At 40.9% G+C, this 26313-nt stretch overlaps 1 protein-coding gene across 6 annotated transcripts in view; it reads right to left on the reverse strand.

Annotated features, from left to right (window-relative positions):
• Positions 1–26313, reverse strand: part of RBMS1 (RNA binding motif single stranded interacting protein 1) — a 149640-nt gene that overhangs the window by 59025 nt on the left and 64302 nt on the right. For 4 of the 6 annotated variants that reach the window (XM_054207720.1, XM_054207718.1, XM_054207721.1 and 1 more), the window contains exon 2: positions 9329–9504. In XM_054207720.1, coding sequence (XP_054063695.1) covers positions 9329–9504 — 176 coding nt within the window. The remainder of the gene's footprint in view (positions 1–9328; positions 9505–26313) is intronic. The other 2 variants (XM_054207719.1, XM_054207722.1) reach the window with 1 other exon arrangement.

Raw genomic sequence — 26313 nt, forward strand, 5'->3', positions numbered from 1 at the left:
AGCAGCACTAGGATTTGAAATACTGATAATGTGTAACGCATTAAGTCAACCAAGTTCTTCTAGGCAAAAATTCTGATCCATACTCTATCTTTAAAAAGCTAGTATGTACAACTACAAAACTGCACAGAATAGGGAAAAAAAAAAACCAACCCACAACATTTTGGCATAATATACTTCAATTAAAAGGACCAAAATGATCAATTAATTAAATGTCATTTTTAATACTCAAAAAATTAGTTAAATAAAACACAATGTTTATCTTGGGGGATTTCTCTTGTGGCAGTAAAGGAACAGATTACAATTTTTTCCTCTTTCAGGAAAATAAAGAGATTAAAGCAAGTAACAGAAGAAACTGAAATGGAAGAGGCAGGACAGGAGTAGATTTCAGAACACATTTCTTCCACCAAAACTGATTCTTTTAATGATTAACTCAACTCACACAGGCTATTTCAAGAGGAATATTTGTACTAGTAACAGTGTCAGAACAGATCCCAAATCAATGTCTTCTTTTTTTGTGTTCTTCATCGGTGTTTTTTGCTCTATGTCCACATATCATATTATCAACACTCAAATTAAACTTTGACTTTTTTTCCCCCAAGTACTGCACATCTGTCTGCAAAGATTAGGTATTTAAATGATCAAACGTTATTTCTTCTCCCAGCAGCCCTTTAGAAATTTAATTTTCTACAGGGCTGGTCTGAGTCTTCAGTAAGGCACTGCTCAAACTGAACTGAGGCAGCTCACATTTTTTAAATGTCAAAAACAGGTAGAATTTTAGGGTAGAAGTTGTGGAGAAGAATAAGCACTGATTTTTCTCCCTTTTTTTCTCAATTACAAGTTTCATTTGAGGTAGTAGGATCTGAATTTATATTTGCTATGGATATTTATTTTCTGGGTTGCATACGATATGGGAGTGTTACTTTCTCAACCCTAAATGCAGCTTTGCAATGTGAGGGGAAAAAAAAAACTGAAAGGTTACAAAAAAAATAACTGGTCTTATAATGTGTCAACATCAGACGGCTCATTTTTTCATTTCAAGGAGTTAACATTACAGAAATCAGAGGTAAGCAGAACTAACCTTTAGCAAACAAAGTCAAGACTTCATGAGATTTCTATGAGTTACGTGAAACCACATGAGATATTAGACATTAGATAAAAGAATCTGTTTGCAAATACTGATCCTGCTTTCTATGCTGAATGGTATCCTGAGAAAAAGGGCAAGTTTAAAATAAGCACGCTGGGGCAGAAATCAACTTAGGCTCTAAGCTGATTCAATTCTGAAATGGTTTCTGACTGAGGAGTCTGCCTCAGTGGTCTCTAACAGAAGGGACAGGTTTTGGCATCTGCATCATGGAACCCACTATAGAGCCTGATTAGTACTCATTAACATATTCAGTAGTTCACCGAAATTAACCAATCCCCTTCAAAATGTTCTTGAATTACCAGTTATTTCGATGAATAACTGCGGTGCTACCACGTCCCATCTGAGACGGGCCCCTGCCATGGGGAAGCTCGGGAGGGGACCCTGATCAAAGGCATTCCACCAGCTGCCACAGGACATTTTTTTCCTATGGCTCGGGGATAGGGAACAAGGGTTCCATCCCCCTACAACAAATACCTGCAGACTTGCAAACACACAGATTTTACAGGCCCCACATTACGAAATCTGCTTTTCGTTTTCCAACGAGAGATCTTCGATGGCGGTTAACTTTTACCAATCTGTTTTCCTAGTGCTTCTTTTACTAGCAGCTGCAGCTGAAACATTCCTTCCACTCTCCTCTCCTCCCTCGCCCCCACTTCCTAAAGGAAATTCCATGGGATCACCTCTCCTCCGGCCCCACACTGCAACAAAAACTCTCGTCTCCTGGGGGAGATCGAGCTTGTGCAATCGCTGGGTCCCCACATCTGCGACCGCAGTGCAGACACTGAGCTCCTCGGTGCGTTTGTATTCGAATTGCTTGTTTTTTAAGAGGGTGTGCTGTGGGGAACGGCTGATTACTGTTAGGCTAAATGAAATACTGAGTTCAAAAAACTTCAGTCTTTGCTTAATCACAAAATGGAAGGAGAAAATTAGAACTATATTTGTTTTAAAGTCAAGGCATCTCAAGAGACTGTCTGCATCCAGAGGATAGGACTGTAAAAGACAACTTTTTTCACTTTTTTCTCAATTACTATTTCCCCAAAAATACATACAGCTCCCTAATGACATTCTACAAGAAGGCATTATGGTACAAAAAAAATACCCTGGAACTCCTCAGAGAGGATTTCAGCGTGGATTTCATTTGATCATTAATATAAAGCTGTCTGAATTTTATTTCTGTCTAATTAAAGTGCAAATATTGAAGGGAAGATAGAGAGTCTTCCCTCACGTCATGCCAGGCTAGACACTTCACAATATGACTGCTGAAGGCAGTTGCTAAAATACAAAGGAAATGACAATTTAAACCAAATGTCACATATCCAGGCCAATCGCAATTCCCCCGGCACACCACACAAATGCCTCGCCACTGACTGCGGAAGCCGGGCCTGAACAAAAAGGAGCATTTCAGTCCTCATGTCAGGCCTACATCTCTCCAGTGCATCTGGCAAAAGGGACATATAAGAGACTGAATACTATGTCTTCTCAGCTGTAGAAACGGGATACTTGCTTTTGATAGCAACCTCTTAAAAGATCATCATAGAACCATAGAAGGGTTCAGGTTGGAAGGGCCCTTAAAGATCATCTACTTCCAACCCCCCTGTTGTCTCCCCCCCGCCCACAGGGACACCTCCCACTAGACCAGGCTGCTCAAAGCCCCATCCAGCCTGGCCTCGAACACTTCCAGGGACGGGGCAGCCACAACTTCTCTGGGCAACCTCTTCCGGTGCCTCACCACCCTCACAGTAAAGAATTTCTTCCTAATATCTCATCTAAATCTCCCCTCTTTCAGGTTAAAACTGGTACCCCTCATCCTATCACTACACTCCCTCATAGAGTCCCTCCCCAGCTTTCCTGTAGGCCCCCTTTAGGTACTGGAAGGGGCTATAAGGTCTCCCTGGAGCCTTCTCTTCTCCAGGCTGAACAATCCCAACCCTCTCAGCCTGTCCTCACAGGCGAGGTGCTCCAGCCCTCTCATCATCTCCGTGGACCTCCTCTGGACCCACTCCAACAGGTCCATGTCCTTCTTATGTTGGGGGCCCCAGAGCTGGACGCAGTACTCAGCTAAGACATCTGTACCTACCCAGCATATTGCAGCAGCACAGAAGCTAGCAGAGCTGGTTTACATACCATACTGGCATGCAAGTCCTCCTCTGGCAGTCTGCCTAGCTGAGAAACTGGGTGCATCGGCTGGGCAGAACACAAGTGAGATTATCTAAATCCCAGTCCTGAGGTTACTGCGAGTGTTTCTGTGCTGCACTTGCACTGTGTTTCACACCAACGTGTGCCTGCACAGGCAACACAGCGCTGGCACAATCAGTTTTTACATCTAGAGAACATACCTTCACCATTCTTGGTGTTATGTTTGCTCTGAAGCGCAAAACCGGATTAAAGTGTCCAGTTAAGGGAATTCTACTCCAGATTACACAAAATCCAAACCACGCCACAGTCCTTGAAGAAGGAACAAGGAAAAGATGATGCTGGTACCATTCAGCATTAAGCTAAACAGTACAAATCACATACTGCTCAGTTGCTAAAGTATCTACCTCCTCCTGCAACCAAACGACATGCTGTAAACCTGGTGTTATTTATTCAGAGATGTACACAATAATACTATTTAAAAAAATGCACACATAAGCGTCTAAAAGAACTAATTTGTAGAGGACTTCTTTCCACCTTAAAAAAAGTAAGAACAATAGATGCACTCCTGCTCCAGTATAAGCAGTATTAATACTGATCTCAAAGGGAACAGTTTCAGAGACACTGATGCATCACACTTAATTATATGACACGAAATCATATTCCACATAATTATGAATGCAATATTTCACTGCAGCTGACAAGCCATGAAAGAAAAATGGAGAATAAGGGAGAAAGGAATGAAGAGAAAATACTTCAAAAAAAAGTTGGAGAAGTTTTCCATTCCGCTTTCCCTGACCCGCATCAGCTGTCTAAAGGGGTTGAATTCACATGCTACGGACAATTCCTTAGACTGAACTGAGCAGCAGTCACTTGCCCAGACCATTCTGCCAAAAGAGGTAAACTCAAAAGACAACCGGACTATTTTCTTCAGTCCAGCCATGTCCTTTTTCTAATGAGCTATGCTGAGTACAATTAGCAGATGTCTTGCTCTTAACTGACCGCAGTGACGACAGTTCCCTGCTACAGTAAATGTTTGAGCTCTGGTTTGCCACTTCTCAGTCCTGAATGGATTTGAAGGAGATGGGAAATGGCAGCATGGGGAGATGTCACAATTACACAGCAAGCAAAGAACACGGAAACATTAATATGCTGGTGGATGTCACATGACTTAACAAAAATGTGTGTTTTATTAAGAGTAGGGAACTGAAACAACTTTTAGGTGCTCTTGCCCCAAAACAGGGAAACTTTAAGAGCATGCAACTAAGGAGAGTTCCCATGTTGTGGAAACAAAGCTGTAGAGCACGCCCAGCTCAAATGTTTTAAAACCACCGTTAGCCTGACATTAGCTTTAGCTATGCTTGTGTTCATGATGCTGAATATTCAGGAAGGAACCTTTAAAATACTGTCTCAAGAAGAAACGCAGCTTCCCAGCACACATAAGCAAAGGCAGCCGCTACAAGGTTCTGGTTGTGTGTTCTGACTATGCTGGTGCACAACAATGGTCTGTTGGGGTAATTATATCACTAACTTTGTTACCTTAAACCATCTGCTTTCCTAATTGTAATCCCATTAAAAACCTGCATTGCAACCTTACAGCAATAAGTTAAGGGGGGAGCCTTAAGTGAAACTGTCCAGACCAAAACCATATTTTAGAAAAAAAAAAAACAACACACAGACCACAAACAGCTCAATACAAGCGACAGCCTGGAAGGGAGCACACCAAAGGGTGGGCTGGTGTGATGATTTATGCTGAACTGAATGGGGGAGACCCAGGTTAAGCCTCAAAGCTTGAAATCTCACCCTGGGACTGGGGATTGTCGGGAGGCTGAAGGGTCTTGCTGCATCATCCTCATTTAATGATGGAACGGCACAAAAGGAGGTCTCTGAAGAAATTCTGCATTACACAGATGCCATGCTGCAGGCTAGTAAGTAAATCATAAGCGAGACAGTGGAAAGCACAGGGCTTTGGAACCATGTGGCTTGGGCATAAAGGTCATCCCCAGTGAAGCACAGCGCTTAGTGAAAGTCTGGAAAGCACCTAGAGAACGTGTCAAAGCAAGTTACAAACTCCTCGCTGAATCTCCTAAGACACAGTCGCCTAAGTCCCTAATCACATAAGCAGTCTCAACAATTTCAGTGAATAACTGGAATTGATTTTATCTTGCATCTTCAGATCCAGATATTAAATAAGCTGCAAGAAGTGACTGTCTAACAGTCACTGAATAAAAAAGTACAATTAAAGCCTAAATAATGTATTCATAAGCAAAAACCCAACACAACAGCCGAAGGAGGCACATCAAGCAAGTATTGATAGCCACTCTCAGGGAAGGGAGTACAATTAGGCACGGCTGAGGCAAGCACCACTCCAGCAACCCTGCAAAGCCAGGGTTTGCTCAGTACAGCAGAGCTCATGTAATGGCCCTACATGGTTTGGGAAAAGAAACTGCAGAGCTGAGTCAGGCAGAGAGGACGGCTGCAGGAATCGGTCTGAGTCTCGCAGACAGAGCTGTGGTCCGGCGGCTTCCCCAGACAATGCTCACCGGCTCCTTACTCTAATTTTTCTTTTCCTCTGCTTTTGTCCTTCTATTTAGGTGATTTGTCCTGTCTAGCCTCCCACGTAAAAGATAGCATCTGTGGGCCATTACCTACCCTTACATACCTGATGCAAAGCTCTTATGGCCAGCACTGACTCACGTGGTGTCCCCTCGACACTCGGGACTGGTTCTGGGTTGGCTGTTATGACATCCTTGCAATAAACATAATACCTACCTTATTCTTCCCCACAGTTCTGCCTCTGGCACAACTGATATGAAGAAATTTGTTTTCCCAATGCAGAACTGGAGTAGCAGGCTCGAGTTTGAATGAACTATTCAGAAGCGTGGCAGCTTCATTTCCCACACAAAAGCCAGTAATACTGTCTCAAAATAGCTGTACTGCCAGGTAAGCCTCCACAACAAAATTGTAATATGCTCTTTTCATCTTGGAAAAGAGCAGAAAGCTTCACCTAATAGAGCACTAGAAAGAACCAAGCAGATGAAGGTGAAGAGCAGATTTGTAGAGACATATATTGGCAAATTGCACTCTTGCCAGGAAAGTACTTTTCCACAAAACCGGTGAACATTTGCTAACTGTGTTCGTAAATACCACACAGCTGTGCTACAACAGGAAAGCAAGCCCGACGCTTCTATGATTTGATAAGAGGCTTCTCCAGTGATTCACCAAAAATAATTAATCAAAATAAAAACATGGCCAAAATTAGCACCACTAGCTGTTGTGAGCAAGAACTAAAGCAAACATATTGACTAAAGTAAATAAAAGTCACTGTATAACCAGACACACACACACAAGAACTCTGGAGATTCTTCTACCTTGTATTCTGAAGGATTATATTGAAAGCAATATTTCTCTACAATAACCATCACTGAAAATAACTCTTCAGTACAGTCCATGACGATCAAAGGGAAAATCTGTGCAGATGGGATGTTTCTGGCATTTGTAGTGACAATGACGTTTTTCAACCATTATTTCCTCAATGCACAGGTGTTTTTCTGTCTTGTCTAACAACAGACAAAATATATAAAACAAAACCCTTTTTCTGTACATCCACTGAAAACTGCTTATTGCCATCTAGCAAGACCATTTCTGCAACATGCAGAGCAGGCTTTCTATCCATCCTTAGCATCAAGGACTCCAGTGGACACACTCTTAGGACAGAAAGATCCACTCTACATGGGGAAAAGGAGCTAAAATTACTGTAAAGCTTCCAAGTAAAATCATAGACATTTGGAAAGAGCTAATGAAAATACTTCAGAGATCTGGAGTAAACAGCAATTTCTTCATTGACTTCTATGTGTCCAAGATTTTATTCTCCATTTATTTTGTATTGTTTCAGCTTAAACAATGAACATAGCAGGTAAGCTTTCAAGAATATCCTGCCCTCTATGTCCTAGAAGTTTAGGCAGATCTGTAGGAAGAAACATTTTGCATATGACACTTTCCATAGTCTATAAAAGTGGATTACTGAGCTTCTGTGAACAAGGAGAGAGTGTCGTCATTTCTACCTCACTGCAGCATCACATTAGTTGCTAAGGGGCGATGCTGGCAGAGAAGCCTAAGGCTCTTAATAGATTACCCAGATTTTTGAAAGATGTTCCAAGCCTAAAATTTCTGGACGTCTCACTTGGTTCCTCAGCAGAAATGGAGAATTTTGAGACAGGGCCTCCTTTCCTCTTAAGTAAGACATTTCGGAGAGAAATATCTCACAGGAAGAAATGCCATGGCCTTCCAAGTCTGCAAATTCACGTCAGAACTGATTTAATAACTTCATGGCTGCAGTTCTTGCCTTTTCTTTATTTGCAAAATTCATGCTGTTCCAACTACAATTATATATTAAAAGGCAGAAGCAACAGCAAAATCGGAATCTTCGACTTTCCAAGAGGAAAAGATATTTTTTCTAAGATGTTCATGCATCAATGACATCTAAGACTGCGCAAACCAAAACGTCTTCAGAAAGAGATTAAGGAGCTATAGTAACCACTGCACAAATAGTAGTTACTGGGTGGCTCCAATGCAAAACAACCTCACAACTCTGTCCTGACGTAACATGAGTGTGCAGGCCAAGATTTCTTCATCAGTTCAAAAGACAAAAATGGGAAGGCAAAAACCACTTCTGCAAGCCACGCATTTGCAACTAAAATTCAATTGACAAGAGGTCACTGTTGCATGGGAAGCTGTAAAAATGTTTAATTTATCAATGAATCTTTTCACAGATTGATAATATCTTCTCTTTTCTGTAAAACACATGGATTTCATTTGCTGTTGGAAAAATGACCAAATGGAAAAAAGTTTTCTTTAAAGACCTGAGAGTAAGTTATTTTTATTATAATACTAAGATGACTGATATGTGACTACTATCCTGAAAATCCATGTTTTGGTTAAAAAAGAAGCAAAATAAAAATTCTACTCTACAAATTAGGTACTAGATTTTTTGCAATATTCAAAAACAAAGACGCCTCATATAAGCTGGGATCCGAGACTTACAGGTTTTCCTAGCCATTTTGTTGTGTTGTGATCTTGGGCATGTATTTTGTGTACTCCTAGTTACTTATCTGCTAAATTGAACATAAAATTACTTTAAGAATATCAGAGAGTAGTGTTATATACAAATCTTAATGATTCTCCATTCATTTGAGATTCAGGTAGTATTAAAAATTTAGCTAGGTACTTTTGATTTCAAAATAATCCAGAAAGGGCACTATGAATTTTGGAAGAAAAAAGGAATTTTTAAAATTCAGTCAAACATTTACGAAAGGTGATTTTAAAAGCAGTGTATAAATGACACAATTGCACAGTCTCTTGACATCTGACCCACATTTGAAAGTAACTAAAAGGCATGTGGTGCTGTAAAAATTAAAAAACAAAACCAAAAACTCACACAAGCAAAAGAAATCTCACATTAACAACATTGCCTGAAAACCTTCTGCTAAGCCAGGCATACCCAGAACTCCAGCCACTAGAGAGGATTCTTACACAGATCGACTATTTCTAATCATAAATATAATTGTGCAGTAATGTACAGCCAACATAAATTAGCCTGAAACTAGGATAAGCATTCAAATGCACAATGTAATTTACAGTGATGAAGAAAATTACTTGAAGAGTTTATATCAACAGACTATCTTACTAGTGAACAGAGAAGACCCACTGTTGCAGGTTCTTAACAGCAAGTTTCACATTCAGGCGTTAATTGGCATTTATCTGTGATTTCAACAGCATCAGGCAGCAGTATGGGTGACCATGGTTTTTATTAAAGCAATGAATTGCTTCTGTTCACCACTGCATTTCAACTTTCTTTGCCTCTCCAAAGTGCCAAGCACATTTCCTCCTTCTGATTGCCAGGGAAGTTGAAACTTGCCATCGTACTGCAGCACGAGGGTTTTTATTTATGAATCTGTTTTTCTTCCCTCACAATCCAAACACTCATTCTGTACACCTACTGTAAGCTTTTACGGTATGACATTATGATTTATATTTAAGCACAGTACTCACGGTTGGCATAATTTTACCAGGTCCTGATCAGTGGTGTTCGGAGGCAGTGCTCTGATGTAAAGGTTTGTTTTACTTAATTGATCCCATCCTGAGTTGCTGCTGCTACTACTGTTGTTATTACTGCTGGTGGTGCTGGGACTAGGAGGAGCCATTGGGTGGGCTGGTACAATGGACTGCTGCAAAGGAAAAAGCACGTTAGAGGAAACTATAGACAGCAATCACAGCACGCACATTAGATCAGTCTACAGTAGCCTGTTTAACCATTTGGAGCACTGTGTTGAATCTGTACTTAATTACTCATGTATTTTAAATACACCTGCTTTCACACCACATTTGGGACAGGATTCACGGGCACATTCCAATATACCCAACCACCATCCGAAGCACGCGCAATGCATGACACAGGCTCAAAGTATATATAACCCCTGCTAAATATTACTCATAGGATTTTATCCCTCTTCATTGTAGCATCTGATGTGAAAATGAAATAAGAGATATTGTTCCTCTAGGTTCCAGCAGGTATACGCTAAGTTTACATCACTATGACTATTTCACATCATAAATGAGTTATTGTGGCAGACATGAAGACTATCCTACTTCCTTAATCTATCCAGAAATATCAAAATAATTAGAAGACTCTTTTGTATCTCTTCTGGCTTTTAGTACTTCACAAAATCCTGCTATTGGGTTTTTTTTTTAAAGACACAGAGAGAGCAAAGACAGCTTAAGGACCAGACTTTAAATTAATTGTGTGCCTTGGCAGAACTTTCATACTACCACTGATCTCAGTATTCGTGGATTATTTCAAGAGTCAAGGAAAAGATTCTGCATAATGGCAAAAAAGCCAAGTTTCATAAGGAGATGAGCACTTCTACCTAGTCCTCAAGGTACCTAATCCTATTGCTCTTGAAATCAGGCCCCAACGGAACGTAAAACGTCCTAGAGAAAATGTGCAGTAGAGCAGTCTGAATCGTTTGTATTAACAGCAGCATATGGCAGGACACTGTACATTATGAATAGGTCTGTGATGTTGTAAGAGAGGAATACTTTAACAAATGTACTAGAGAACTAAAGTTGCCAGTAAAAGTCTTGTGACTACAAGGTTTTCACTGACAAAAAGAATTGGCCACATGCAGGCCCCTTTCTGCAAAAAGCTCGAGAAGCTCATAGCGAAGAGCCGCCCTGTGAACTGCAGAGGAAAGCCACAGTAGGGGGAAAAAAAAAAAAAAATACAGTGGAATATAAAGTGAGATGTCAGTGTAGACTCACTCGTTCCCGCCCCGGTGCCACCCTCTTCTTTGGACAACAAATAGTTGCGTAGCCACAGCCCGAACCAAAAAAATTATCTTCCCTGATCTGGTTCACCACATGTGGGTTTGTGCTACGCAAAAGCTTTGGCTGTCACAAGGCAGGGAACAGGAGCGTGTAGGCAGAGAGGAGGGGATTATGGTTTACCTCGGTTTAAAGCACCCATGAAACTACAGCCTTAATACACAAGAAAAGTGAAACTATTTTGGAGATAACCTCGGGAAATTGGAATGAAATTGTGAGTGGGAGAATAAGACATGCCTTTGTATTTTATCAGATACTTCATGATAATTATATGTTTCTTTTTTGTGTTTCCCTAGGAAGGTTTTGAAATCTTCCAATTCGGCCTATTGCAAAGTTTATTACGCGGCAATAATAGCCTGAAACAGCAGACTGCAACACTCGCTATAAAATCAGCATTGGTATGTAGAAACATTGGTCTTGCCCAATTTAATTGAACTGAAAATTTCCAAAAAGAATGAAATATATTCCTGATCATTTAACATTTCAAGCTGAATATCAATATTTCATTGCCATAAGGTTGGAGCGTTTTTTGTTTGTTTTTAAACAAAGATTTTCAGAAACATCAAATGTCTTCCAGAAGATTTATACTTGGAGTTGAAGTGCTGATCTAGAATTTCTTCCAGGCATGATTTCAAATGGGAAAAAGATTAAACCCTCCCTCCAAGTTTGTAATGGAAACATTGACGGATTTTAACTATAGCAGCGCAAGTTGGGCTGTCAGACTGTTCTGCTTCCAGTAAAGCCAGGCAATTATTTTTAGGGTTACAAGCAATGCAGAATGACAGAGCAACTAGTTTCAAAACATTTTCATAACAAACCGAACAAACTTAGTCTGGCATGGTGCTTCACTTTTCTTCAAAAAGCCTTCAGCGGAGTTCTGAAAACGCACACAGGGATCAAACGCGCAACTGCTCCGTTCAAGGTTTCAAAACACGCATTTCCCTCATGCACGCATGTACAACTGCCATAAAAGTCAACATACACGTACCAGTCTCCATCTTAACTGGTAACTGCTATTGGAAACTAAAAACCTCTATTGCTTTTCAGTATCTTTGGTTAGTTTTGCTTTTACTTCTTACAACGTTTTTCCCCTTAAAATCTTTGTTTTTATACATGATGAAGAACTGGAGTTTTGTAAAATCTTGTCACCAGCTGGCCAAAGGCAGGAGAGGAAAACGCGTGTGTGTGTGTGTGGAGAGAGCAGGAGTCCTGACTCTGTCTTCCAGTAAAACATAAACACTTCACTCTGAGAAATTTAAACTTTTATTTAAACATGAAGATGCTCTAGTGCTAGTGGTCACATACAAGTATGATAGGAATGTAAATGTGATTACAAGTTGTCTTCCTAAGTTTACAGACAGAAGGTTTTTCACTGCTTCCACATACCTTTACCAGCCTTAAAGGCTTTACAAAAGGCAGATGCTGGGCACGCTGCAGCTCTCAAACCCCGCAACCCAGTGACATCTTACAGCCATACGACCTAAGACACAATTTTTACATTAGAACTTAATTCTCAAATCTGAATCACTCTTTCCGCTCTGTTCCTCATCAACAGCTACTTGTAAAAACTAAATGAGAGAGGGCCCTCTTTTGTTCTAAAGGGCTTTCCTTCCCCCGTCTGTGCTGGGGCAGGCGGCGGGGCAGAGCCTCCCACGCTGACAGCGCAGGCCAAGGGAAGAGCTGTTCTGCTGGCGTAGTTGCATCACCTCCCCAAACGACATCAGCTAAGCCGATAAAAGTTCCCTTCTGCCGGCACAGCTGCATCACACCTGGGGTTTTGCCAATGTATCCATGTCAGCAAGGATGTATGACTTTTTTTCCACACCCCTGGCTGATAGAGCACTCGCGGGCAAGACATTCTGCAGCGGAGACCTGGCCAGAGTGTGGGATTGTTTGTTTAGAAGCAGCTTTCACAAATATTAACTGAAAGCTTTTTATAAAAGCTGAAATCGATTTTGGAAAGTTTTGTTTTACAAACTGTAGTCTCTGCTGCAAATTCGCATCAAAAGCTGTTCCTAAGATTTTATCATATGGACTTCACAACGGTTTGCAATAATATAACATACATAAAAACCCATTCATTAGTTTTTCTTTTCAATCACTGCACCTTAAATTAAAACACCGAACACATGTAGAGGAGCAATAAATCTAAGTAACAGACTATTATTTCTTGTGACAATATTCCTGTTCACAAGAAATAACATTTTCACACTGGTTTGCCATTTCCTCCTTAGTCTTCACTCCCAAAGGTAATTAGCGATCATTCTTTCCCCACAGCAGTTTCCTCCCTGTCATCTTCAACAAACATCTAAGCAACAAAGGCCAGTGACAGAATAATCATCCTATACACTGTATGATCACCCCATCCCACCCTGGAGCCAGCTGTGAGGAACTCCCAACTGGCCTGATCTCAGAGCGACCTTCCCCTCCAGCCCTCCACAACCCAACCGCAGCAGTGGGAAAACCACAGGTACTTGTTAGGAAAAGGAAGAGCTCGGTGACAGAACAGTCCCAGCGGAGTGCCTTAATCCAAGGAAAAACTGCCTGCCTGTGTTTTCTTCTCAATATGAAGCCCAACCGGGAATAATCACAAGTATTGAAAAACAACTGCAGAACGTACTCATCTTTATGTGAACCATTCCTGTCTTTCTTACAAACCACCCTATGCTTACGGACTGGAAATGAGTCAGAGCACGATTTTGCCTGCCAAGGAGGAGAAGGATCTCTTCGCTGTCAACAGGAAAAAACCACACAAAAAAAAAAAAAACACCCAACCAAAACAAAACGGAACAACCCTAAGAAATTCCGTTGACCTAGGAGCTGAGAGATACCAATCCTTGCTGCCTTCAGACTACAAAAGTCCAAGGAAACTCCAACAAGCAGAAGATAACGTGGATATCTGCTGTCCAAAACAGAGTGCAACTATTCAATAGTGATCCATTTAAGTCTCTAACTTTGTGTTATAAAAGCATGTCTATGTCTATGAAGTTATATAACACGCTAGCATTTAATTATGAGTTCCTTCTCAGCTAAAATTCCTGGTGGGAAAATACCGTGACTTAACAACAGAGTTAGTTCTCACACATCTACTCTAAATTCAAACCATAAATTACAGCATCCATTAACTATCTGATTTAGCCTGAACTGCTGCTTGGATCATGGCATAATTTCAAAATCTTGTCACTGGTGTTTGCCTGGCTTTGTTCAGGTGACGAAGCTCCAAGTACCTGCTTACCCTGCCTGACTTTGCCTGATCTCCCTGATTTCACTAAACAGCACCTTCAGTAACTGGCACCGATATTAAAATCGCCACACATTTTTGTGGATGTGTGCAACAGAGATAAAAAGCATTAAGTTACATTAATCTGGAAAATTTCTGGATTAAATTGGGGGTTGATTTTTTATTTATTTATTAATCTACTTAACACAGAGCTTTACACGCACAAGGAAAGCAAGGACTCAGGAAAATGGAAGATGACACATCTAGTGAAGCACGACACTGCCACACTTAGTGAACAACTTAGGAAACAGGAGGTTGTTTGGAATAAAATCACGTCCCGAACAGAAAGAACTCCAAATGTTTAACAGAAATGGCTGCTCACTGATGACGACAGTTGCTTTATCACCTTCCTTTACTTAAGGAAACATTAAACCTTGATCACTTAGTCTAAGCCTGCAACCTGATGGCTGTAGTGGAGATGCCATTTTGAGTGTCCTCACTATTCGGTTTCATGGTTTCCATCATCACATCTGAAATGTTACAGCAAGCAAAACTGGATTTCTGGAGGCCTCTCCAAGTCCAATTCTCAGTGGACATGAGTCAACCAGTAGAAAGAGAAAGATCTGCTGCTGCTGTATTCACGTCTCCTGCCTTAGGGTAGGTTCTCTGACTGTTGCTCTTCAGTCTGTCAGCACTTGTCACAGGAAGATTCAGCAAGTCGGCTGCTTTCTAAGCATTTTCAGGATGACACCAGTATGAAATGCAGAGAGCATCTCAGAAGCTGGGTCCTCCAGACTCCTGTTGAAAATCTCTTCCAGAGAGAAAAACACCTTAATCCTGCCCCCTTTTCCTCCTTTAAACCACTGACCTTACCTTCGCTTTGCACAGATAACGAACGTGGTCTCACAGTGACACTGTGAGAGTCACCAGGACTATTCCAGCAAGGGCTGGTTTACTGCACAAGGCTGAGACCATGGATATTGTGCCTCATGATCACACAGAGCTCTCTGCACACCCAGGATCCAAACCTATTCCATCTTCCTTTAACCAGGGAAGATGGGTGTTGGTGCTCCAGCCACATGGAGCAGAAACAAATAGGTGCTGGGAAGAGGCAGGACCCCGTGGGTGGAGGCTGGCATCAAGCAGAGACTCTCCCTGTTACAACATATCACAGACAGCCTAGGAGCACCTGGAGAGCCAGCCCTGGGTTTCTCCCAAAAAGCTCCCTAAACCTTCCATATCTTGGCATGGAAGAACTATGCCCAAAACACTACAGCTGGCATTACGATAATGACGGACTACAATAAACAGGTTGAAAATCAAGTACAAAAAAAAAAAACACACAACAAACCAACAAAAAAAACCAAACACCAAAACCCAAACCAAAACCACCAACAAAAAAAAAAGTCACATTGAAGGGCGGGGGGGGGGGCGGGGGGCGGAAAAAGAACCCCTCAGCTTTAATATTATTCCTTAACACAAGTTTTAGGAGGAGCTTTGCAAGAGGAAAATAGAGGGTTATGCCCTTTTTCTTGCCTGTATGTTATCCTATGAAAACCATTTTTCTAAATACAGATGACAGTCTTCTCCATACTAAAAGGAAACAAAAAAACATAGATGGATATCATCACACATCTATGACAGTAAAAAAAGGAAAGTTATTTCTACTTCTACTTTTTTAAAAAATTAATATTGTCTTTATTCTCAAGTCCATTGTGTTTTAACAAATTTGAACCATCTTGACAGTAAGAATGAGAAAATTTTCCATCAGAATCCAGAAAGCAGCCAACACACCTTTTTTCTGAGCCATTTAAGAAGCCCTTCCTTGACATACAGAAATGCATGCGTGAGGAGGTGCTTTTCCCAGCTTCCTTTTGAAAAGATCTTCATGGAGAACGGTTCCATCAGCAGCAAAACAAGACAAAGTCCAGCATAAACAAACCCTCAGTCACAGCTCAAATGCTCCTAATCATTTCACCCCTAGACTATTCTGCTTATAACCCAAGCTCTCTCCCTGCTGACAGCTATTTTGCTTCCCTTTCCTCAGGATGGTGAAAGGACAAAACCACCCTTCACAGGAACATAACTGGACTAAATTTGTTCTCACCAGAAAGCAACGATTACTAACAGTAAGCACAGAAGTAAACCATTCCAGCTTGTTACAAAATGTCACATTCCCATATTTTTTACAGAAGATGGAACCAATAGTATTTAAATTATACATATTAAAGCTTAATGCAACAGCAATCTTCTGCTAGTTATAAAACAAAGCTCCAAATCTACGTATTCCCTTTGCATGAAGACTCTTGGAAAAGTGGGAGCATCATCCTAGCCAGTGTATGACAAAACCCACGCTGATGCTACTGAACAGGTTTTTTTCTTCAAGAACAGGGTTTTTTTCATTATTATTGTTAAAAAAAAAAATCCATCTCAGAGACGACAGGAGAGGCTGTACCAACAGAGCAAACAATGGATGCAGGAAGCTCCTCCTGGTTCAAGTAGCTCATCTAAAGTCTCCGTGAAAATGAAAAACCTTCAAAGCTCCCTGGAGTTCACCTACTCCACTGACTCCATCCCCTGTCAGGGATTTTTTAAGTGGTCCACTGACTGACTCCCCCAGTCCAGAGACAAATGAAAGGTGCTGGATACATGAAGCTAGCCACAGCACAGCACAAAAGGTATCACAAAGAAGAGAAATGGAAGCGCTGAACTGGGCTACGTCCCTGTTCCCTTGCAGAAGCTATCAACCCTCCTCTCTTCTGCTTGCTCACCATGAATCACAGCATCCTCTTCCCTCTCAGTTTTATACCTGGATTCCCTGAACAATCCTCTGAAACAATACATTGACACCATGTCCTAGCCACGACAAAATTATAGACTCACCTAAAGCAAAATATTTCAGTTCTAGTTTCCGAAATTTGAACAGGCTGCAGCAATCCAACAGCTAGTCTATGTTAAAACAATATAAAAAGAAAGTCAAGATGTTGAAGTAACTGAAGAAAGAGAGCTTGGTACTGAGATCTACTGGACAAAAAAAAAAAAAAAATGTTTGTGTGGTTAGCCCTTCATTGAGCAATAGACACAAAAGAATTCACTGCCAACTTCCTTCTTGACTCTAGTAAATATGCAGACCTTTTTCCTTCAGTGAAACCAGCCAAGGCTTTTGCTCAGGATCCAGAGAGAAAATGGTACTGAATCCCTAGGCTGTGTTAAAGTTTTTGTTCCAGCCTGAGGATTCAAGTTGCAATTAGAAGAAAACACATTGCTTTTCAGAGAGGCTTAACTCACTTACTAATGGGTTTTGCACGTCTCTGAAAGGTAGCAAGTCCAGCACATGACACTGAATACAAATAAGAAAAATAATCCCTCCCTTGCATTACACATCTGTTGGTACATGTTAACAGCAGGGTATAAAATCTTACAGTGTTCTCCACAAGAGCAAACATCCAAGGTATCGTTGGTAAGAGAAATGCTTCAACTGAAATGTCAATTAACTTAGAAACTCCCATGTCATGCAGTAGATATGGCTAGACCAGGGATGGTCACATCAGAGCTGGCAAATCACATACAGCTCACAAGCGCTCAGTGCCAGCTCAGAAGACAGTACTTCCAGACACTAACTCAAACATGACTCAATAAGCCTTTTTTGTCTCAGGTCGTGTGATGGAAGAGGGGCCACAGCGGGTCATATGCCAGCAGGAAGGTCCTACATAGCGGCATGGGACACATTTTCAGCGGAGTCTATGAAATGCCAGCAATAAGCACATGGAGGGTTTCTTAGAGCAAAAGCAGCAGCTACGAGGTTTAAGGGGAAAAGCGCAGAAACGTAGCATTTGCAAATGCTGACAGATCACTCTTTTGGTGCGCACAGTGTTAAGAGGTTCAGAGATCCGTAAACTAGAAGGTCACTGTGGTCCCTTCTCTCTACATATACAACTGTGCTTAAGCATTCATTAAATGGGAAACTCCTACTCCTACTCACTACCACCATTTTAAAACTCTCCAGGTGTCAGCCCAAAACAGATTAAAAAAAAAAAATCAAAGAAAAGAGTAAGTATTTATGTAATTGTTGTACTTCATGAAAGTTATCGAATTCCCAGGACATGGAAAAAAAGGTCCAGCCAAACTGCAGCTGGCACATATAGAAATACCATAAATAGTTTCACTTTTCTGTCAGCCATCAATGCCTTGCAATTTTTATTTTATTTTTTTTTAATTATTATTTTTAAAAGGGAAGAGGAAGACCCAGGGAATTTCAGTCAGCCGAACTTCAATTCCCGGAAATATTCTGGAACAAATTATTGAACAATCAGCTTACAAGAATCTAGAAGATAACAAAATGACCGAAAAAGCAGACAGAACAGATCGGTCAAAAACAGATCACATCAAAACAATCAAATTTTCTTCACTGCCAGTGCAACCAGCTTAGTGGATAAGGCAGAATCAGTAAATATCAGTATGTCGGAGATCTTGACAGAGACTTCTGACACCGTCCCACGGTGATATTTTCATCAGCAAAATAAGGAAATATTGCTAGATCAGCACTTCCCTTTCTAAGGCACTCTGCGGCAGAAAGCGAGGTGTGGACTGGAGTGGAGCACAAGCTCATAAACTCATTAACATCTCAGCGTGCACTGAAATGGGGGGGAGGGAGCAGAGCAAAAGGCACACTGAAAAGCATCGTTGATCCTATCGCTTCCCCCCAGCCCTCAAATTCATGGCGCTTCTGAACCTCTTCGGTTTTAACCACTGCTTAAGTGAAGTTACCCTAAACAAGGCTGAAGATCAGAAGGTGCACTAATACCTCAAAGCAGAAAACATCGCTCTGATTATGACAATATGAAGTTCCTACCTTTTTCTCTTTTTTTGAAAGAAAAATTAAAAACAACCATACATTTCCCATAATGTAAAGGAAAAATAGCAATTTCTTCTTATTCACCGAATCTGGAAACAAGTGTACTGAGATCTGAAAATCAGTAATACGTATTATCCTCTTACTGCACTTACAGTGTAATAGGAAGAAGTAACATACCAAAAGCAGCACCACCAGGTGTGACTTAAACGTACGGAAAACGAGAGACCTGGATTTATCCTGGGTATTTTTTGGCTCCCTTGTAGGAAAGTAAGAGACAGCAGGTAACCCTTTCTCTAAGTGAGTCCTGCAAAACTAAGCTCTGGCAGTGAGACTTTCCTGTGTCACACAAGGCAGTTACTTCTCTTCAGACGACAGGCTCTTCTATCAGAAGAATGCAGATTTTCAGTTCAACTGCTATTTTGTTCACCTTTTTTGCCATTACCTGTTATGAACTTTTACCTCCAGTGTCAACAAATGGGGCCACAGACCATATTCAACGTGACTGAAAACTTACTGTTTTCAAGTACTTCTATGATATGTTAAAATGCATATTCTTATGGGTTTAGGTAATTAAGTTTTTAATGTCATAAAGTAGTAAATATACAAGATCCATGAGGCCATCCTCTTTTTTTAACAATTATGGATGCCATCCAGCATTGCATTTTGGTGGTTAGACCAGCTAAGTCTATATATCTCATAAAGCTGCTGTTATGAGTCTAAGTACCATGTTAAAAAATAACGTAGTACAGACATGTAGATACTCACCTTGGCTTATTCAGAGAACTGCTTCAATATCTGTACTAGAAAGACTGTCAGTCCAGTAAAAAAAAAAAAGTATGTTTGGCCAATCTTCGGTTCTTTAAAGTAATAGAGAAGGAAGTGTTTTCTTTTGAAAAGTTAAAAACTCTGCAGAAAAGTTTCTGAAGTGTTATTTACTGTTCTCCCATATTGTATTAGGTTTAAGATTTCTGATAAGCTCTTCCAAGTATTGTCTCTTACTTTAAAAGTGTCACAGGCTTCATGAAGGACATAGGAGGATTCTGCCATTTTTTATTTCATCTTTTTTTTCCAATAGCGTTTCTTTTTAATTTTTGTTATTATTTTCCAAACTCTTGGTTTTTCCCCCAAAACTACAATTTAATCATTCTGCTCATCTGGCTATCCTATCTACCCTCCCTTCATAGACGGCAATTATAGGACAGAAACAGCACCGCATTGAAGATGCATGTCAAAAGAAGCATCTGCTTTTTTGGCAAACTCCACACTGTTGGTGGCATTGGAACTACTGCTATACTGTTTGTCACAGGGTTAGACCACAGATGGCTCTTTTGGCTGACATGGGATCCGCTATGTCATTTTCTGTTTATTGAAGTTAAAAAATAAATTGAAGAACTTGTGCCCGACCATGTATGAGGGAGTCAATTCCTATCAAAATCCCTTTCTCTACGATAGCTGGTTCCATATGGGCAGTATACTACTACACCCAGCACAGTGGCAGCATTGTCACTGTTCATCCCTCTATTCTATGTTAAAGAAGAGAATATACGTTCTTTTTGGCAAGGCCAGCTTTCTGTCACACCAGTATTTAATAGGTATCCCAGTGCCACATACCCCAGCCTATTCCTGCTTCTCCTGCTGCGTTCTTTGACAGCGTGGATGGGATAGTGCTGGCAGCTGGCTCCAGCCCTTTCTTTGACATTCCTAAATCTTAATCTTTCTCTTGACAGACTATGCCCACTTCACTGCAGCCAGCACCTCCAGCTGAAGGAAAGGTGGCATGTCAGGAAAAAAAAAAAAAAAAAACCACACAAAAAACACACACTGTAGAAGAAGCCAGTTTTGTAAGACTTCATCACCAAGACTGAATCTGGATGACCCATAAACAGGCTCTTTTGCCTGCACAATTTACGCTTTACTGAAGTAGACATCAGTTTAGATATTTTATCTTCCTACTCGGTTTGCAAATGTTTTTCCTCTTCTAATTGTCTAATGCATGTCTGTGTCTCTGTGTTTCTGTGCCTACCTACTCCAGAGGTATCGGCAAAAAACAAGCCACTGTAGATTTGCTGCACAAGTACAACCCAAAGGTTACTGTAACACCGATACCAAGAAGGTGCAATTCTGTTGCTCAGTAGTTTGTGATGTGCCTATGCCAAGTTACAGTTAAACTGACTTCAGTGAGAATGGCAGCACGTTACATCACTTTCCGTGGGAATGAATGACTCCTCCAGGAGCTGGACAACAGGAAAACATACTCCGAGCATCATTGCCCTTCCTAGTTACTCCACTGCAAGTATTTCCATAGTCCTTTACAGTATTTGCCATAGAAGTGAGGTCAGCATGATCTGTGCTGGGCTGAAAGTTCCTTTCATCTTTTTGTTACTCACTTCCGAAATTTCAAGAAGTGCCCTTGTGGTTCTTATATTCTGCAACATGACAAAATGCAGCAGATACAATTCAATATAATCAACACATTGGAAAAGGACATACTTAACGTTGCTGATAAAGTATTAAAGCAAGTCTCAGGTATAACTAGGAAAGCACATACCTAATTCAAGAAACACCAATGGTGCAGATTAAATACAACTTCGGTATTTCATACCGCACTGCCTTCTATGCACTGCAGTCATGTAAAAGGGAGGCATAAGATACTTTTACAACTATTCCAGTGCAGATTGAAGTGACTAGCAACTAAATTTCAGCAGAAATGGAACTAAGTTTGTCCTAAATTTGTCATGGTATTTTGACATTCAAGGAGTCCATGGTTGAGACCATGTTGCTGAAAGTGGCACATGTATATATGCCACTACATACATATATGTAGACATACGCACACATATATGGTCTGAAACTAAATGTGCAATTCTTTATGGCAGGGTGACCACACCTCCATAAATGTGATTTTCCCCTGTGCAAAACCACCAAACTGAACACAAGCAGACACATATTATTGAATTAGCAATGTAGCCATTTTTAGAACAAGAGCAAGATCGGTAGCGACTTTTAAAATCATCAGACTCATTATGTAAGGAGTTGTCGGTTTTCTGCACTCACATGCATCGGCCTAGTTCCGCTCTCACCCGGTGGTTCTGCATTCACTTACACAAGCTGAAAATCTGTCCAAGAGTTTTATACGTTTCAACATTGTATAAAACTGACAGATCAGAAGACACAAGTGTATAATGTTGGCAAAACTTTCCAACATAGGGCTTTTCTACAGAGTACCAGAGAGCAAACTCTGCTTGGTTTGCACGCTACAACATGTATGCCAATTTCCTTTAGATTTTAACGAGACCAGGTGTAGCACATACAAGATTGCAAATGAAATTCCCAAAGTCTTCTAAGTGACTCTTGAGACTCCACATGGCTTCCTAAAACAAAACTTAGAATCTCATTAGAAAAGAACTGGAGTTGGAGTTCGTTGCTTTTAAAACGCTTGCCCCTTGCATGGCTCATGGTTTCCCGCTGGGGAGGGAAATCCATGCAAAGTCCATGCAAAGCTCGGGGCGGGCACCTGGCTGCACTGCCCGCAGCGGGGGTGTGACACAGCAGTCGTGTGTGACACGGCAGTCGCACTTACCAACAATTTTCAGTAATGCAACTGAACTAACAACTCCAGGACAGACAAGCTGTTAGTTGTATTCTCACGGAAGGCAATGAAAACCTCAAGGCTTTAAGTATGCTTTATATCCAGCAAAAGTGATCTAAAGCACGAGCTGAGAAAGAGCTGTGTGCAGGAAGACTTGACCTCAGTGTCAAGGACAACTGTCTCTAAATTTCTGGGGCCAGTGGATACCAGTCAACTTTGGACATTTCTCAATGATCTTGCACTGTTACACAGCTACATTGAAGCCCATCCCATCAAACCTTTTTGGCCAAACATTCGCTACAGCATAAATGCCACAAAAGGTCCATTTTCTGGAGCTGGATGACATAATACACAGTCACACAGAGGATAGCCTCTGCCCTTCAGGAAAAAAGGAGGAGTGGTCCATCGTGCCCAGAATGGTTTGCACAACTTTCTCCTACGTAGCACATGGAGATTTACCCGTGCACGGGCACCACAAAACAAGTTACAAGCAGTTCAGCATGATAAAAGCAGCTGTGTTTAACTCCTGGTAAAGACAGAAACAACAACAGCTCATCCGGCTGATGAACAGTTCGGACAGATACCAAACACGGCTTACCCCGCGGCTGCTGTTGCTACAGAAAATGCTGCTAAGATGGTACAGACAACTTAAGATGGCCCCAGCTGATCAGGAAACACAAGCAGCAGCAGATGTAGCTTGATGAGCAGCGAGAAACTATGAACGTTTCTCTGATTTGTTATCATCATCCTGCCCCTCTGCCCTTAAAAAGCATGTGTGTGAGCATACACATATAAAACTGTTATATCTATGTTTCTTTAGATTTGTGTATCCTATCTACTCAAGTCTTGAGCTAAACTACAGGTCACTTGAACACTGGGGAATAAGACACTTTCTACTTTTTCCTTCCACAAGCTTTTGTTGATCTGCTTTCTTGAAACTATGTGCTATGAGAAGTACAGGAAAACATTGACATTTGGACCATTTTCTCCTGGAAAAGACAAGGAAGTCATAATTTTTGTCTATAGATGTCTCCAAATTCCTAATCTGGAACCTAAGCTGGGTTTAGTTCCGTAGAAGTCAGAGTGAAGGATTTCCTTCTCACATTTCCAGTCAGTACACCTTTTGCATCTCACAGTACTTGGTGATTATGCCCTCCGACACCTTTTTCTCTCTCCAGCTAGACAATTTTTATGCACAGGAGTAGAAAAGGAACGTTTACTTTGTTTCTTTAAGAATAGTTCCAGATGTTACAGTAATACTCATATCATTTGTTTCCTTACCAGCATACTTAATGGAGAGAGTGCCTTTCCAGCACCATTTGAGGAAACAGGGAGTAGGATACTCCAGAAGACAATGCTTAGTATACTACAAATACTACTTAATCCCATTCAGCTTGGATCAAGCAGGGCTTGTTAGCATTTGCTCGGCATCAGTCTCAACAGATCCAGGCTGTTTCTAGCAAAACCGTTCCATTGTTGTTTGATGAAAGCCAGTTCAGGCAGCATGTCTACCTCCATGGCCCAGAGAAGTTGACTGGAGAAGTCTGCTTAAAGCACAAAGTTGCTGAGCACAGATTTAAGACGATCTGCGGGCGAACTCTTTTGAATTTTAAGCCATAACAAATAGGAGCATGAGACATTTAATTTAAAATCAGCAGTTAGGGAATCTAACCAATCAGTAAATCTAATCCTCTATGCAAAGCTATTAAAAATGTACATATTTTCCTACACGCAAGTGATCAAGAGTTAACAGATGAGAAGGAGTCCTTTCATACGTTAAGGCAATTCACCACAATACTGTGAAGACAACAAATCTGGGGACTTGACAAAACACAGCAAGGAGTTTGCTAAAATCAGCACAGCAAAATCCAGCACATGAGCCTGCTTTTATAAATAGTAGTTTGCTTCTCTTTATAAATAAGGAAACCAGTATTCCTTCAGTAGGATGAAATTCTCAAAGTTGTAAAGGTACGCAAGATTAAAACTGAAGATCATCCATAAAAACTAGGAGAAGATTTCCAAGGGTAGGTAACTTCTGGTGGAGGTCCCCAGTAGATGTCTAAGTGCACGTTAGGGATCATTTGTCTCTACTGGCCTTTGGTGGTCTGAATGTGGCATTGGGACAACTAAGAACAGCACAGAAAGCTGAAATCTTTCAAGTGTTATTGACAGGGTGTTTTAACATGGAAAGTCAACTCCTGATAAAGTTATGAAGTAGAAACTGCACTTTGAGAGATCTAGGATATGCAGATAGGGAAAAGGAAAAGGGAGGTATAAGAAAGCCAAAAAGCTTTAACATTGGTGGTTAGATCTGCTGGTCTGATAAGCTGACTTTGGTGCAGAACCAAAAAAAGAACAAAGATGACTTTGCCAGCCCTGTTGGCAGCTCAGCTTTCAAGCCAACCTTTCCCTCGGTTTGGCTGAGAAGACCAAAGAGCGATGGAGGCAATTGCTGGCCCTGTGCATCTCAGCTGGATCCGCTCTGCCATCTGGATTGCCCCACTAGCGCGAGAGAAGGCAGACGGGACAGGAATGAGGGAGAGACGTGACTGATGGCAGGCTAAGGACGACTGCGGACCCACAAACTGAGATAGCAGTTCAAAGAATAGCTTGATCTGGCAGCACGGCCAAAAGCAGCAGCCTTGACCCTACGGCTGTTCTTTCCCCCTCCTGGTGTCTCCCCCTCACTAAAAAAAAAAAAAAAAAAAAAAATTAAAAAACAAAGAAAAAGGAAGTTCAGAGTGCTTGCTGCTTTTGCCATCGGTGATGACTCATGAAAGTGGTAACAAAACAGCATTAGGCTGTTAGGCTGTCAAGCAATCAGGAATTAAACCAACTTTGGTTTTACATACACAAACTAAGACAACTGCAGACTGCAGCGAATAACATGTGGTACCTGCGCCTGTAACTAAGCCTTACAAGTAAGGCAACAAGCAGCATGAACAAACCTGTCTGCTAGAACTGGTGAAATCCTGAGTACATACCACGTGCAGCAATGCTGCTCTGGCCTTAGGGTCAGATTTTCCTTATAACCTTTATCTGAAACAAACCCAAGTCAGTCTTTTCTCATTCTGTAAAGGATGATATTCTGGTAGATGCTTATCATTTATTAGATCCAATACTTTCTGATTGCTGAAAACATTCTATTTTCTCTTTACAAATGACAATCTTTTCTAAAATCCTTGTGCACACACTTCCCAAAAACCATGTGTACTTATGTCTGGTTTATTTATCATTTCCTGTTCTTCTTGAAATCTGGAATTTATATTCGAATAATGCAAGCAGAAAAGCTATTCTAACTCACTTCCACAGTACTCATCAATTTCCCTCACATTTTGCCTTCAAATTTGAAACTTCATCCTTGGTTTGAACCAAGAGATAAACTTATTTTTTTTGTAAACTACAGTTTTAACTCATGCTGCTAGTTTTTAACTCCAGAAGATTTTTATTTCTGAGAGACAAGTGGTTTTAAGTGGTTAAGAATATCATTCAGATGTCTGAAACGCAGGCACCACAATGTGACTTATTCTAAGATTAAAATGTTGGTGACTTCACAGTACATGATAATTAATGATTCCTTTTACATCCAGAAACTTAGTTCTGAAGTTACATTACAAATGTTTAGCAACAGTATGCTTGCTGAGCAAATGCAGGATGCCATTCCTTAGTGCATCTTAAAAGTTAAAGGAAGCAACACTCCAAATAGCTGCTGGGGTGAATGTCTGACTGCATAATGAATCATTTTCATAGACACCACAGATCATTGTTAACTCTGAAATGAAAAAATACAAGAATTAGATAACACCTAGAAAAGCTTCCAGATGTACTGCTAATACAACACTTTAAATATACGAGGAATTCGACTGCCAAGATGAACTGATCCTGGCAGCACAAATAATAGTCTAACTCAGACATCTAAACGGTTATAACTGAAATCGCAGAAGCGATACAAGTGGTGCTTACAGCAGTCACCAACGTATTTCGAAGCC

The sequence above is a fragment of the Rissa tridactyla genome, chromosome 7 (assembly GCF_028500815.1).
Source record: "Rissa tridactyla isolate bRisTri1 chromosome 7, bRisTri1.patW.cur.20221130, whole genome shotgun sequence".
Classification (NCBI taxonomy): Eukaryota; Metazoa; Chordata; class Aves; order Charadriiformes; family Laridae; genus Rissa; species Rissa tridactyla.